General features: G+C 44.2%; 1 protein-coding gene across 11 annotated transcripts in view; it reads right to left on the bottom strand.

The window, feature by feature from the left end:
• SUCLG2 (succinate-CoA ligase GDP-forming subunit beta) overlaps positions 1-14,054 on the bottom strand; it is a 293,645-nt gene that overhangs the window by 233,835 nt on the left and 45,756 nt on the right. For 7 of the 11 annotated variants that reach the window (XR_014788568.1, XR_014788569.1, XM_084840442.1 and 4 more), the window contains exons 2-3: positions 12,244-12,306; positions 11,924-12,097 (exon numbers count right to left, since the gene is read on the bottom strand). The exons of 2 other annotated variants lie outside the window; for them this stretch is intronic. Coding sequence is in view for 7 of the 9 variants with exons in the window: in XM_084840442.1 (XP_084696568.1) it covers positions 11,924-12,097; positions 12,244-12,306 (237 nt within the window). In the remaining 2 variants the exon portion in view is untranslated. Of the gene's footprint in view, positions 1-11,923; positions 12,307-14,054 lie in introns of those variants that run through there. 2 more of the 11 variants (XM_084840441.1, XM_084840446.1) reach the window with 2 other exon arrangements.

Here is a 14,054-nt window from a genome sequence, read left to right as displayed (position 1 = left end):
CAGGGCACATTGGCATCATGAATCACACTGGGTAGAGAGTTGTTCAGCTGTGGGTTGGTCAGTCTCCCTACAACCACCAGCACAAATGAGCAAAGGGCTGGATGCGCCCGATCTCGTAAGCTAAGCAGGGTCAGCCCTGCTTAGTACTTGGATGGGAGACCGCCTGGGAATCAGACTTCCTGCACTGAGCAGGGGGTTGGACTCGATGGTCTTGTAGGCCCCTTCTAACCCTATGGGTCTATACAACTATAATCTCAACCCCAAATTCCTAATAGGAAAGGCTCAAATGCAACAAAGAAACTAGTTGTTGTTGTTGTTCAGTTGTTAAGTTGTGTCCAACTCTTCGTGACCCCATGGACCATAGCATGCCAGGCCTTCCTGTCCTGCGCTCTCTCCCGGAGTGTGCTCAAGTCCATATTCATTGCATCGGTGCCATCTCATCCTCTGCCGTCCCCTTCTCCTTTTGCCTTCAATCTAGACCTGTGCACAAGTAGCCTCTCAAAAGTCTCCAGCCTACTTGTGGGCAGAGAAATTGGGGGGACAATTTCACCGAATTTCTCCTAGGGGAGGAGAAATTCTCCAACAGGTTCTCACAGATAGGGCTCACTATCGGCACGGCTTGTAGCTAGGGATGGTGGAGAATTTCTCCCCGAAACTTTGGGGGGCCGAGCGCCAACGTGTTCGGCCCCCCGAACAAGTTTCGTGGAGAAATCCTCCGCACCCCCCCCCGCACCCCGCACCCCCCCCGGGACGGGACTTACCTTCACCGAATGTCCCTCCCGGTGGCTGGTCCGGCCGGCGGTTCGGTGGATGTTCGAGCGAGGTGGGAGCGGCAGCCGGTCTTTTGACCGGCTCCCGCCGCCGCCATTGCTATGAAAGAAAAAAACAACAACACGCCCCCTGATAGGCTACGTGACGATTCACGTAGCCTATCACGGCTAGATTTGCAAAGTCAGCCGTGATAGGCTACGTGAATCGTCACGTAGCCTATCACGGGTGACTTTAAAAAAAAAAAAAAAAAAGAGTGTACGGATAATGGCGGCCCCCATAGGGAGCCGCCATTCGCGTTCCTTATTTGGTCGCTGTAGTCTATGTAAATGTTTACGTAGACTACGGCGAAAATAAGGGCAACGCTATTTGCGTTGCCCTTATTTTCGCCGTAGTCTACGTAAACATTTACGTAGACTACAGCGACTAAATAAGGAATACGAATGGCGGCTCCCTATGGGGGCCGCCATTCGCGTACGCGCTTTTTTTTTTTAAAGTCACCCGTGATAGGCTACATGACGATTGACGTAGCCTATCACGGCTGACTTTGCAGATCTAGCCGTGATAGGCTACGTGAATCGTCACATAGCCTATCAGGGGGCGTTTTTTTGTTTTTTGTTTTACTTTCGCGTTCGCGGCCGGGCGAGGCGAGGCACCTCCTCCCCGGCCTGAATTTCGGCCGGGCGAGGTGGGAAGCCTCCCCCCTGGCCTGAACTTCGCGGGGGGAGCAGCGAAGCGCTCCCCCCCACCGCGAACGGCCTTCGACGACAGGTAAGTGACTTTCGTCCACCCCGACTTGTAGCACAGGTTCTTTCTTTTTTCCCAAGCTTTTTTGGTTTATTGCACCTCTTCTGTAGGTGGCAAGAGCATCAACTGTGTTGAGGCTTCCACTTTTCTGAGGCAGAATTTTGAATCTCTTTGGGTGGGATTTTTGGGCTTCCCTAATCACTGCGAGGTGGCCGAGGGTGCTGTGTGTGTTTTCTCTCTCTGTTACACATCTTGCCATTGCTCCACAGTTCTCTCAGGCCACCTGCACTTCCTGAACTGAAAAAGCCCCATGGGAGGAATTGCCTCATGACGTCTTCCTCATGATGGCTTTAACTGAAGTGCGGGAAGCCGAGGAGGCTACACGCTGCCACAGAGATCATTGTACGATGACAGACAGGACACCCATGCACACTCCTCAGCCACCTCGTGAGTAAGGTAAGCCCCAAACCCCCAAACCCAACCCATGAGAATTTATCCGGAATTTCTCCTCCTTTGAAATTCTTTTTAAAAGCAATTTCTTTTCTATCAAATTGAATGTTAAAAATGTGGGAAAATGTCAAAACAATGTGAAAGAATTTTTCAGCACAGCCCTACTTATGAGCCACTTACTCTCCCATTAAGGGACACCTAACTATGCTCACATAACACCTGCGTTAAAAGAACTGCTGTGGCTGCCTATTAGCTACCGAGCCACATACAAGGTTATGTTATTATCGTATAAAGCCCTATCCAACTTGGGACCAGGATACCTAGCAGACCACTTCCCCTTAAATATACCCAGGGGATGTCTAAAATCATCAGAGGAGGCCTAGCTGGTCATTCCAAAACGAAAGGAAGGTCGCCATAAAAACCCCCAATGGTGGGCCTTCTCTGTAGTGGCACCCACCCTCGAAAAAACCCTCCACTGTGCAGAAAATGTGGCCTCTTTCAAGTTCCCCCTAAAATGTACCTTTTCACCCAGGCTTTCCCTGGGCTGTAACTGCTGTTGGGTTTTACTTTGGTTTTACACGCTACTTTTAAACTTTAAAGTTTTATATTATGTTTTATCATGTTGTATTTTATGATTTTTAATTGTCGTGAACTGCCCAGTGAGCCTCGGCTGTTGGGCAGTATAGAAATATAACAACAATAAACTAAAAAAAAAATAAAAAAATCAGCTCATGATTTCCATAGCAAAGCATTTTCACAACCTACTTTATATGTTCCTGCTTTACACTCACAACAAGCTTCAAAAAATGGAACCTGCAAACCAGCAAACCTGTACTTGACTGATACACAGTTGATCACTCCTGGCTGGTTAAGTCAGTTTTCAGCTGCTTGCCTGCCCAGGGCACATGAAAACTCTGCCAGTTCAATGGCCTGCGACTGCACTGCATTACTGGAGATGCTTAGAAAACTATTTTAGGAGGACAAAGAAGATAGTGTCATACATACTCTCAGCCACTTTCCATCCCAGTTTATAAGGCAAAGGACTTTAATCTTTAAACGCTGTGTATTCTTTAAATATTGATAGGGTGGGTTGTTTCTATGGTCTGTAAAACAAATACAAAGTATGGATGTAATGCAAATTGCTGTTTCGAGAAGTGCACTAGGAAGGATGGATGTAGATAAAAACCTGGACATATAAAAGCAGGTCTGCACCAAATATTCTCCGGTTTTGTTTGTGCTTCATTGGAAAATACCCATTTTGTTGGATAGAAGTATCAGAGGAACCAAAGGCAGGAAGGAAGCAATAGCATGAAAGAGAGGGATATGAAAACTCAAGGGGGCACAAAAAAGATACAACTCCTTGGGTAGAAGGATCAGCATTTTGATTGTGAGAATACTGCCTTTTTCCAATGCTGCTGTCACTGTTTCTCTTAGACTCTGGTCCAATCCACATGCACATACTGCTGTAGCTTTCTCCTTCTGGATTCATCACATAGATCAATCTTACCCAATGATGGAATGCTGTCACAATGTTACACAACCATCAGATTTGGCTGCATGACATCACTGAGGGCAAGGGAAGTCCATTAAAGATGAGCATGAGACAGGGCAATGTAAATTAACAGGCAAATATGTTCAACACAAGTAGTGTGGAAAAATAACTGAAAAAGAAGGCGACATTGCCAAAAATATTCATGAAAAACTGGGACTGATTTCAGCTTACCTCGATATAATATCCCTTTTCTACAAATGCTATAATCCTTGGCACCTGGTTTGAGAAATTCCTGGGTTATTCTCAGTTCTTCGATCACTTAATTCTGGATTAGTTCTCATGACTCTAGAAAGTGGTTTGAAGACTACAGTCATGATTTTGTACTTGTATGCAATATTTCAGGACCCTACAGTTCTCAAAGCTAAATGTTAACTAATGCTTCCATACAAAAATCTCTAAATAACAGAAGGCCATGACCAAGTAAATGGACAGGGGGAGATGTTTAGAAAATGCTATCTACTCAAGATATTCCCAGCCTGCATTTGATTTAGCAAAAGAAAAAAATATGTAGGTATAAATCAAAAGGCAATTGGCAGGCAAGAGCATTTTGAAAGACTTGAAGGGATTAACAAGCAACCACATAACAACGACCAGGGACTATTTCGCACATTTCACAGGGCAAACTTTGGTTTCCCACCCTGTCAGCCAATTCCAACCCCCTGACAAGGGTACCTGTGAGATATTGTGTGATATTTGTTTATTTGATTTGTACCTTGCCTTTCTGCCAAGAAAAATGACATACAAGGCAGCTTACGATCACAAATAAAACGTGATTAAAACAAGAATAAAACAAATGCATTAAAACACAATTAAAAACACAACAAAAACAGAACAAAAACAGCATCCAACCCATCAGACATACTTACATGCCAAAGACTTGCTTGAATAAAAAGGTCTCTCCCTGCCAGTGGAAGGACAAGAGAGTGGGAGTGAACCTAGCCTCCCTCAGCAGGGAGTGGCCACCAAGAAGGTCCTATAGAATCATAGAATAGTAGGGTTGGAAGGGGCCTACAAGGCCATCAAGTCCAACCCCCTGCTCAATGCAGGAATCCAAGTCAGAGCATCCCTGACAGATGGCTGTCCAGCCTCGTCTTGAATGCCTCCAGTGTGGGAGAGTCCACCACCTCCCTAGGTAATTGGTTCCACTGTCGTATTGCTCTAACAGTCAGGAAGTTTTTCCTGATGTTCAGCCAGAATCTGGCTTCCCGTAACTTGAGCCCATTATTCCATGTCCTGCACTCTGGGATGATCGGGAAGAGATCCTGGCCTTCCTCTCTGTGACAGCCTTTCAAGTACTTGAAGAGTATCCTCTCTCACTTTGCCAGCAAACGTGCCTCTGAATGAGGTAGTCTTCAAAGAAAGGCCTCTCCCGAATATCTTAAGACCCAGGCAGCTTCGTGTTGGAGAAGCAGTCTTTCAGCTTTCCGATCATGATTTGGAGAGCGAGATGGTTTGGATGCGACAATGGTTGGTCACAAACCAGGAAGGGGGACAGGGAATCATGGTATATGAAGGGAGGGGGAGGCAAAGGAGATAGTGCCCAAGACAGAGTCCTTCAAAGCCTATTCATGTAGCCATAGTTTGGCATTACATCTGGACCAGCCTCAAGTATTTGTTTATTCCTACCTCTTCTTGCAGAGGCTCATACCATTTATGTTCCAATTTTATGGAAACTCAGGCAAGAGTTACATGTTAGAGCTGCCACATGGAACCTATTAAGTCACTGTGCATGGCTGGAAATAGGTGAAGTATTCAGAAAGTCACCTTGAAGTGACACCATTTTTTGTTTATTTTTACCCCACTACAGCAAACCTTTCTGAACATCTGCAGCATCATGGACAGTTTGAGAATGTCTGAGAGCATTCCGAGCAGGTTAATCTATGCACAAAGCTAGGCGTACCGTATCAGAGGTGACTTCTTTGCAAAGTTTAGCAACATACATTTAGATAATTCAACTAAACATTCCTTTACACCACAGGTGGGCAACTTGTGGCCCTGCAGATATTTCAGCCTATAACTCCCATGATCCCTCACCATTTCCTATGCTGGCTAGGACTGATGGTAACTGTAGGCTAAAACAGGGTCAGCAACATGGTGCCCACCAAGACCCCCAAGTGTACCTGCCAGACCCCACTTGCAATTTCTTCCCACTGCCATCACAACTTCCTTCCTTTCTCCCCACTACTACCTATCTTTCCTTCTTCCCTGCCCCACACCACAGACTTTCCTTCCTGCCACTTCTGCAGCTTTTCCTTCCCCTCCTGCCATCGCTGCTGCAGACCTTCCTTCCCCTCCCCATGGCTTTTCCTTACCCCCATTGTAATTTCCTTTCCTCCTGTTGCTGCTTACCTTGTGCTCTCTACACAGACTGGGAAATAAGGTGAGCATGACAGAAACGGCAGGGGAGTGGGGCAGGGAGTAGAAGGGGGTTGTGAGTGGGGGCATAATGCCTCTGATACTTGAGCTAGCATGTAGCCATCATAACTAGAAGCCACTGATAGCCTTCTCCTCCATGAATTTGTCTAATCCACCTTTAAAGCTATCCAAGTTGATGGCCATCACTACATCTTGAGGTAAATACACCATGTTGCCTCACTGAACTAATATAGCTATAACCTGTGATCGCAGGTTTTATGCTGGCGTTGAAGCAGCTTTAGCAATACAAATTGACTGCTAATTATCAATTATTTATAGTCTCAGGGTCTCTAAGTATGGAATAACTTAAAATGTTATTGGAAACAAGTAATGTGAAGTGTGTGAATGTGGGGGAGGGGTGGGGTAAGCATTTAGAAAACAGGTTTTAACAGGAAAAGGCAGATGAATTGGGAATCTATTATTCAAAAAAAGTAAACATATATTGCATTCTCCACTATTTTATTCGATTTGTTGGTGCGCTGTGACCTGTAATACAAACCACTCTTTGCAATTCCAAGACTATGACAAAGGAAATACGCCAAGTTGTCCATAATGAAAAAGCGTACTATTCATCAATAAAACAAGCAAAGCTTTTCTATTGCAGACTCTGAATTATTCAATAAACGTAACTGACAACACCATTGTTGCAGCACTTCATAGACAAAGGAGCATTGGGAAAGGTAACCTGAGCTGATGCAGCTTTCATATCAACCAAACATTATATACACTTGGTCACAGACTAAACTAGTGCTCGGACCTTGGGTACTTTAGAAACACCTCCTCCCCTATGGCCCTATCACTAGATTTTTCTTTTACAGGGTGTTTTGCTACTACTATAAGGATACTCAAAAGCGTTTCTTGCAACCAGAATGCAGCTACAAATCCCTTGAGATAAGAGAACCAATCCTGTATACCACAGGCCTACATAATTTTGAAGATAAAGTTGCTCAGATTCATCACTAATTGGACACCACGATTAATGCAGTTGTATTAGTATAGTCATCCAGAGCACCATCTGGTCCAGTTTTAGTGGATGAGTTTCAATTACTGAGGCCCGAGGAGGATGCAGACAAGGTGCTTGGCCAAGTCCAGTTGACCACCTGTGTGCTCGACCCTTGCCCTTTATGGCTTATCACACTGAATAAGGAGCGGATATCCAGCTGGGTCCAGGAGGCTGTAAATTCTTCCTTGAGAGAGGGAGTGGTGCTGGCCTCTTTAAAAGAGGTGGTAATTAGATCCCCTTCATGGATCGCTGCCTTGTTGCGGCGAAGGGGCTTGCGTAACTCAGTGAAGCCATAAGCTAGGCCATGCAGGGCCACCCAAGACGGAAAGGTCATGGCGGAGAGTTCTGACAAAATGTGGTCCACTGGAGAAGGAAATGGCAACCCATTCCAGTATTCTTGCCAAGAAAACCCCATGGAACATATCACAAAGCTAAAAGATATGACGCCAGAAGATGAGACCCTCAGGTCGGAAGGGGTCCAATATACTACTGGGGAAGAGTGGAGGGAATTTCCAAGTAGCGCCAGAAAGAGTGAAGCGGCTGGGCCAAAGACGAAAGGACATTCAGCTGTGGATGTGTCTGGTGGTGAAAAGAAAGTCCGATGCTGTAAAGAAAAATACTGTTTAGGAACCCGGAATGTAAGATCAATGAATCAAGGTAAGCTGGAGGTGGTCAAACATGAGATGGCAAGATTGAACATCAACATCTTGGGAATCAGCGAACTCAAATGGACAAGCATGGGCGAATTCAATTCACGTGACCATTATATCTACTAATGTGGGCAAGAATGCCTTAGAAGAAATGGAGTAGCACTCATAGTCAACAAAAGGGTGGGAAAAGCAGTACTGGGGTACAATCTCAAAAATGATAGAATGATCTCAGTACGAATCCAAGGCAAACCATTCAACATCACAGTAATTCAAGTCTATGCCTCAACCACTGAGGCCGAAGAAGATGAGGTTGACTGGTTCTATGAAGACCTACAACACTTTCTAGAACTAACACCAAAAAAAGATGTCCTCTTCATCATAGGGGATTGGAATGCTAAAGCAGGAAGTCAAGAAATCACCAGGATAACAGGCAAGCATGGCCTTGGTGTACAAAATGAAGCAGGACAAAGACTAATAGAGTTTGGCCAACAGAACACGCTGATCAAAGCAAACACACTTTTCCAACAGCACAAGAGACGACTCTACACATGGACATCACCAGATGGTCAATATCGAAATCAGATTGATTATGTACTTTGCAGCCAAAGATGGAGAAGCTCTATACAGTCAGTAAAAACAAGACCTGGAGCTGACTGTGACTCAGTTCATGAGCTGCTTCTTCCAAAATTTTGGCTTAAATTGAAGAACATAGGGAAAACCACTAAACCATTCAGGTATGACCTAAGTCATATCCCTTATGAATATACAGTGGAGGTGAGGAATAGATTTCAGGGATTAGACAGATTAGACCTGATAGACAGAGTGCCTGAGGAACTATGGACGGAGGTCCGTAACATTGTTCAGGAGGCAGCAACAAAATCCATCCCAAAGAAAAAGAAATGCAAGAAAGCAAAGTAGCTGTCTGATGAGGCTTTACAAGTAGCTGAGGAAAGAAGGGAAGTGAAAAGCAAGGGAGAAAGGGGAAGATATATCCAACTGAATGCAGAGTTCCAGGGAATAGCAAGGAGAGACAAGAAGGCCTTCTTAAATGAACAATGTAAAGAAATTGAGGAAAACAACAGAGTGGGAAAGACTAGAGATCTCTTCAAGAAAATCGGAGATATCAAGGAAACGTTTTGTACAAAGACGGGCATGATAAAGGACAAAGAAGGCAGGGACCTAACAGAAGCAGATGAGATTAAGAAGAGGTGGAAAGAATACACAGAAGAACGATACAGGAAAGATCTTAATGTCCCTGAGAGCCAGGATAGTGCGGTCACTGAACTTGAGCCGGACATCCTAGAGAGTGAAGTCAAGTGGGCCTTCGGAAGCATTACTAACAACAAAGCTAGCGGAGATGACAGTACTCCAGCTGAGCTATTTAAAATCCTACAAGATGATGCTGTTAAAGTGCTGCGCTCAATATGCCAACAAATGTGGAACACTCAACAGTGGCCACAAGACTGGAAAAGGTCAGTTTACATTCCAATTCCAAAGAAGGGCAATGCCAAAGAGTGTTCAAACTACCGTACAATTGCGCTCATTTCACATGCCAGCAAGGTGATGCTCAAAATCCCACAAACTAGGCTTCAGCAGCATGTGAACCGAGAACTACGGGAAGTACAAGCTGGGTTTCGAAGAGGCGGAGGAACTAGAGATCAAATCGCCAACATTCGCTGCATCATGGAGAAAGCAAGAGAATTCCAGAAAAACATCTATTTCTGCTTCATTGACTACACTAAAGCCTTTGATTGTGTGGATCACAACAAACTGTGGCAAATTCTGAAAGAGATGGGAGTTCAGACCACCTTACCTGTCTCCTGAGAAACCTGTACGAGGGTCAAGAAGCAACAGTAAGAACCGGACATGGAACAACCGATTGGTTCAAAATTGGGAAAGGAGTACGACAAGGCTGTATATTGTCGCCCTGTTTATTTAACTTATATGCAGAGTACATCATGAGAAACGCCAGGTAGATGAATCACAGGTCGGAATTAAGATTGCCAAGAGAATTATCAACAACCTCAGATACGCAGACGATACAACCCTAATAGCAGAAAGCAAAGAGGATCTAAAGAGCCTCTTGTTGAGGGTGAAAGTGGAGAGTGCAAAAGCTGTTTGAAACACAACATTACAAAAACTAAGATCATGGCATCTGGCCCCATCACTTCCTGGCATATAGAAGGGGAAGAAATGGAAGCAGTGACAGATTTTGTTTTCTTCGGCTCCAAGATCACCACAGACGGTGACTGTAGCCATGAAATTAAAAGATGCTTGCTCCTTGGGAGGAAAGCTATGGCAAACCTAGACAGCATAGTAAGAAGCAGAAACATCACCTTGCCGACAAAGATTCGTATAATCAAAGCTATGGTTTTCCCAGTAGTAACGTATGGCTGTGAGAGCTGGACTATAAGGAAGGCTGAGCGCCGAAGAATTGATGCTTTCGAACTGTGGTGCTGGAGAAGACTCTTACGAGTCCCCTGGACTGCAAGGAGGTCAAATCAGTCAATCCTAAAGGAAATCAACCCTGACTGCTCATTGGAAGGACAGATACTGAAGCTGAAGCTCAAATATTCTGGCCACCTAATGCGAAGAGAAAACTAACTGGAAAAGACCCTGATGCTGGGAAAGATTGAAGGCAAAAGGAGAAGGGGACAGCAGAGGATGAGATGGCTAGATAGCATCACCGATGCAATGAATATGAACTTGAGCACACTCCGGGAGACAGCGGAGGACAGGAAGGCCTGGCGTGCTATGGTCCATGGGGTCACAAAGAGTCGGACACGACTTAACGACTGAGCAAAATTAGACCACTCCTGAAAAAGCCTAATCTGGACCCAGAGGATGTTAACAACTATAGACTGGTAGGTACCATCCCCGTCCTCGCCAAGGTGATTGAGTGAGTGGTTGCAGGACAACTCCAGGCACTCTTGAAAGAAACAGATTATCTAGATCCATTTCAATCGGGCTTCAGGCCTGGTTTTAGAACAGATACTGCCTTGGTCGCCCTGTGAGATGAGCTTTGCTGGGAGAGGGACAGGGGAAGCACGCAAAATGGCAGAAGCTACAACATGCAATTGAAAATACAATGAAAAGAAATTAAACTAGAATGTAACATAAGTCTAAGGGCAAAACATACGTCACTACAGGGGGTGCTGCCTAGGGGATGCTAGGAGTTGTAGGACTTTTCTGTCTAAGCATGCATTAGGATTGCACCCTAAGTTTCTTTGCAAGTCCCAGTGTTGTGCATAACTTTGATTTCACTATAACCGTTAGCAAACCGACTTCAACCACTTATGGTATTCCATTTTCTCTTTGCCATATTTGTTCACTTAAATTGTATATAGGCCAAAATTCACAGCAGATGTCAACATTCTACCTATGTCTTTTAGGCTGCAACCATGGAAGGAAGCCTTCTAGAAATAACTAACTAAGCCCCATTGGGTAGGCATGTATAGTTTAAACTGATACCTGTGAAGGTATGTATTACTCTGAAAGACAGTCTGTCAGGGTGGACACTGAGCCCATTGAACCTCAGAGCAGTTCTGATTCTAAGGAGGAACAGCCGTCCGTGGGAGAGGAGCGCTCATCCCTCCCAGGCCCTGCAGCTGGCAGAGATTCCTCCTGCCGGCATTCCAGAGATAGATAGCAGTCCCGGGAGTGAAAGAGCATGGGAGGAGGGCTGGCTGGATGCTCGACGCAGACGCAAAGAGCGACGAGCTATGGAGGGCAAGAAAAGGATGTGTAGTGCCCGTTTGGCGCGCAAGCAACACTCGCATCCAGAGGACCCAAGGGAAAAGGGGAGGGACTCTCCCTAGCCCTTAAGTTCAGGGTCTGCAAGTGATTCTCGTTCAAACGGGGACCAACTGTTTCCAACCCGGGGCATAGGTCACTCTGCGGCTCATAGCTTAGTCACTGGTGATAGCGTTATTAAGTTGTAAAAGGAATAAAGCCTTGAAAAGAATCCTTTGTCTGTGTCTGGAATTGGCTACTGGAGAAGACTGAAAGAGGCCGGCTAGGGCCCCCTGACAACTCTATTCTTTAAACAAAAGCAAAAATATTTTCATGTCTTAAGGTTTGATTACTTTTTAAAAAAGTAATATCAGATCAGAGCTGCCCCCAAGGTTGGTACAGGGTCCATGGCAAAATCTCACATACCTGCAGTCATATTAAAGGGGAAGCAAACAAACAAACAAACAAAAGAAAAAAATGAAATCGAACATGAGTGGGTAGAAGGTAGATCTGAATCTACTAGCAGATCCCTATGTGACCTGTAGTAGATCTTCAAGGATTCCTGTCTCCCAGTTATTTAACAATAGCAGCAACAAAGTGACTCACCTTCCCCAAATTATACGAGTGAAATGAAGAACGTTTGGGATAACCAGGAATGGATTTAGGTGTGGAAGGTCTGAGAGTTCTGTTCAGTTCTAGTATTTGAAACAAATTCCTGGGCTCAAAATTCTTTAAGTGCATATTTTTTGCACTAAACTTTGGTTGGTGGATCTCCGGATTCTAGAAAAAAAACAAAGTAGAGCCAGTGTGGTATAGTAGTTAGAGCGCTGGAGTGGGACTTAGGAGATTCGGGTTCTAACCCCCACTCGGCCATGAAGCTCACTGAGTGAGCTTTGGGCCAGTTATTGACTCTCAGACTAACCTACCTCACCTGGACGTTGTGAGAATAAAACGAGGATGACCAGGACCATGTGAAGTGCCTTGGGTTCCTTGCAAAAGGAAAATAAGGTGAGATATAAATGTAATAATAAACAATAAATAAAGAGATCCTGCAAATTAGTTGGTGCTTATTCTTCATCTAGAAGTCTGATTGCCTTTACTGACATTTTAAAGGGCCTTGAAAACAAAAATAAGTATTGAGTCTTCAATTCATAATGCCTCCTTGGTTGTCTGCCATGTCTCCTTAATCTCTTAAAAGAATCTGACTAACTTGAGCTACTCTGAAGGTGAGGCAGATGAGGTAATTGGTTTTCTGTATGTGGGGAAAAATGACTAGAAGCAATATCTTTATTATTCTTTCAATTAAATTTTTATCATGTATTCACAGGCAATTTCTTCAAGAGGGATAAAACATTATTTTCTCATTTAAATTTCAATGGTCTGCTCATCCTGTACAGATGCAAAATCAGGCATTTTTGCTGCAATGCTATGAAGGCAAATTCATTAGACTTAGCATATAAATATTCAGATATGGATATCCATACATTTATGCACAGAACTATCAAATGATTAAAGCTTTCTAGCTTAGCTGATTAACTGAATTTTCTTTAGCGTATTAACTGATCAAAAGGTAAAGATTTCAGTATTTTAAAAAATCTGCGGAACAACAATCACAATAAGCTCTAGTATCTTTCTCCCTCTATTTTTTAATCAGAGACCTTTGTCAAAAGAAAGAAAAAAAGCCCTAGCAAATGTTGGCACTATAAGGATCAGTGTGCCCACGATCTGGGCTTATGTTACATGCACCTAAGGAGCCATGCAAACACACTCCCAGTCAAACATCCTGCATGTATCCATGTCCAAGTAAATATTCCTCAAATAAAAGGGAGAAGGACATGAGAGAAGGATAACATATGGTAAGGGAGGGGCTATAGAATGGGTACAGGCAGTGCAGACTGGCTGAAAAGATTGAAATGTGCTTCCAGCAGGCAGGAAATCTAGTAAGCAGAGATGGAAAAGATTGTGAGAACTAGCTTCTTGCATAACTTGCCTCTGTTGGGGCAAACTAATGGGATGATGTGACAGATGTTTGGCTCCAGGGTAGCATAATGGGGGGTGGAGAAACTGTCACCCTCCAGATGTTGTTGGATTCAACTTCCATGAGCTTCCAGCTAGCATGGCCAATGGTCAGGGAAGACAGGAGTTGTAGTCCAGCAACATTGGGAGGACAAGAAGTTCCCCAAGCTGTATTCTTGTAAACCAAGAATACGGCTATAGTCTAGGTCTTGAGTCTTTAGCAAGGAGCACAAAGAAACTAGACTTACTATACGGAAACTCCATATTTATATAGGAGGTATTCCTATCTAAAAACCTACTGTCCTGGTATTTAAGGTTCCCAGCATCTCACAAAGGACAACAATAAAAAAGCATTGAGAAAGTAACACAAACCAGATGCATATCTATTCCAAGCCATCTAAAGACATAATCCAATTGTCCTCTTCATATGTTCCAGTATGCATTTTTCCTATTCCTCAATTGGTTCTAATAAAAGATAGCATCAATCTTGTTTTGATTAACTATGAAAAAAATCCTCCCTTCTTTATCTTCATTTAGCAGCTTTGCACATTCATAACCAAGGTAGAGAATTCTCCCTAAGTGCACTCAACAACCTGCACACCAGCAAATGGCCTGCTCCCACCCGCCCAAAGAGATGGAAGAAGAGCCCTCTGGGTCAAAACAAAAGCCTGTATCATGAGAAGCCCAGAAGCAGGACATGAATGCAACCACAGCCTCCCAG

Source organism: Heloderma suspectum, chromosome 2, assembly GCF_057233095.1.
Source record: "Heloderma suspectum isolate Gila_16-S chromosome 2, 16-S_ref, whole genome shotgun sequence".
Classification (NCBI taxonomy): Eukaryota; Metazoa; Chordata; class Lepidosauria; order Squamata; family Helodermatidae; genus Heloderma; species Heloderma suspectum.
Note: the sequence above shows the minus strand (reverse complement) of the source record. Positions and strands in the feature narration are given on the sequence as shown.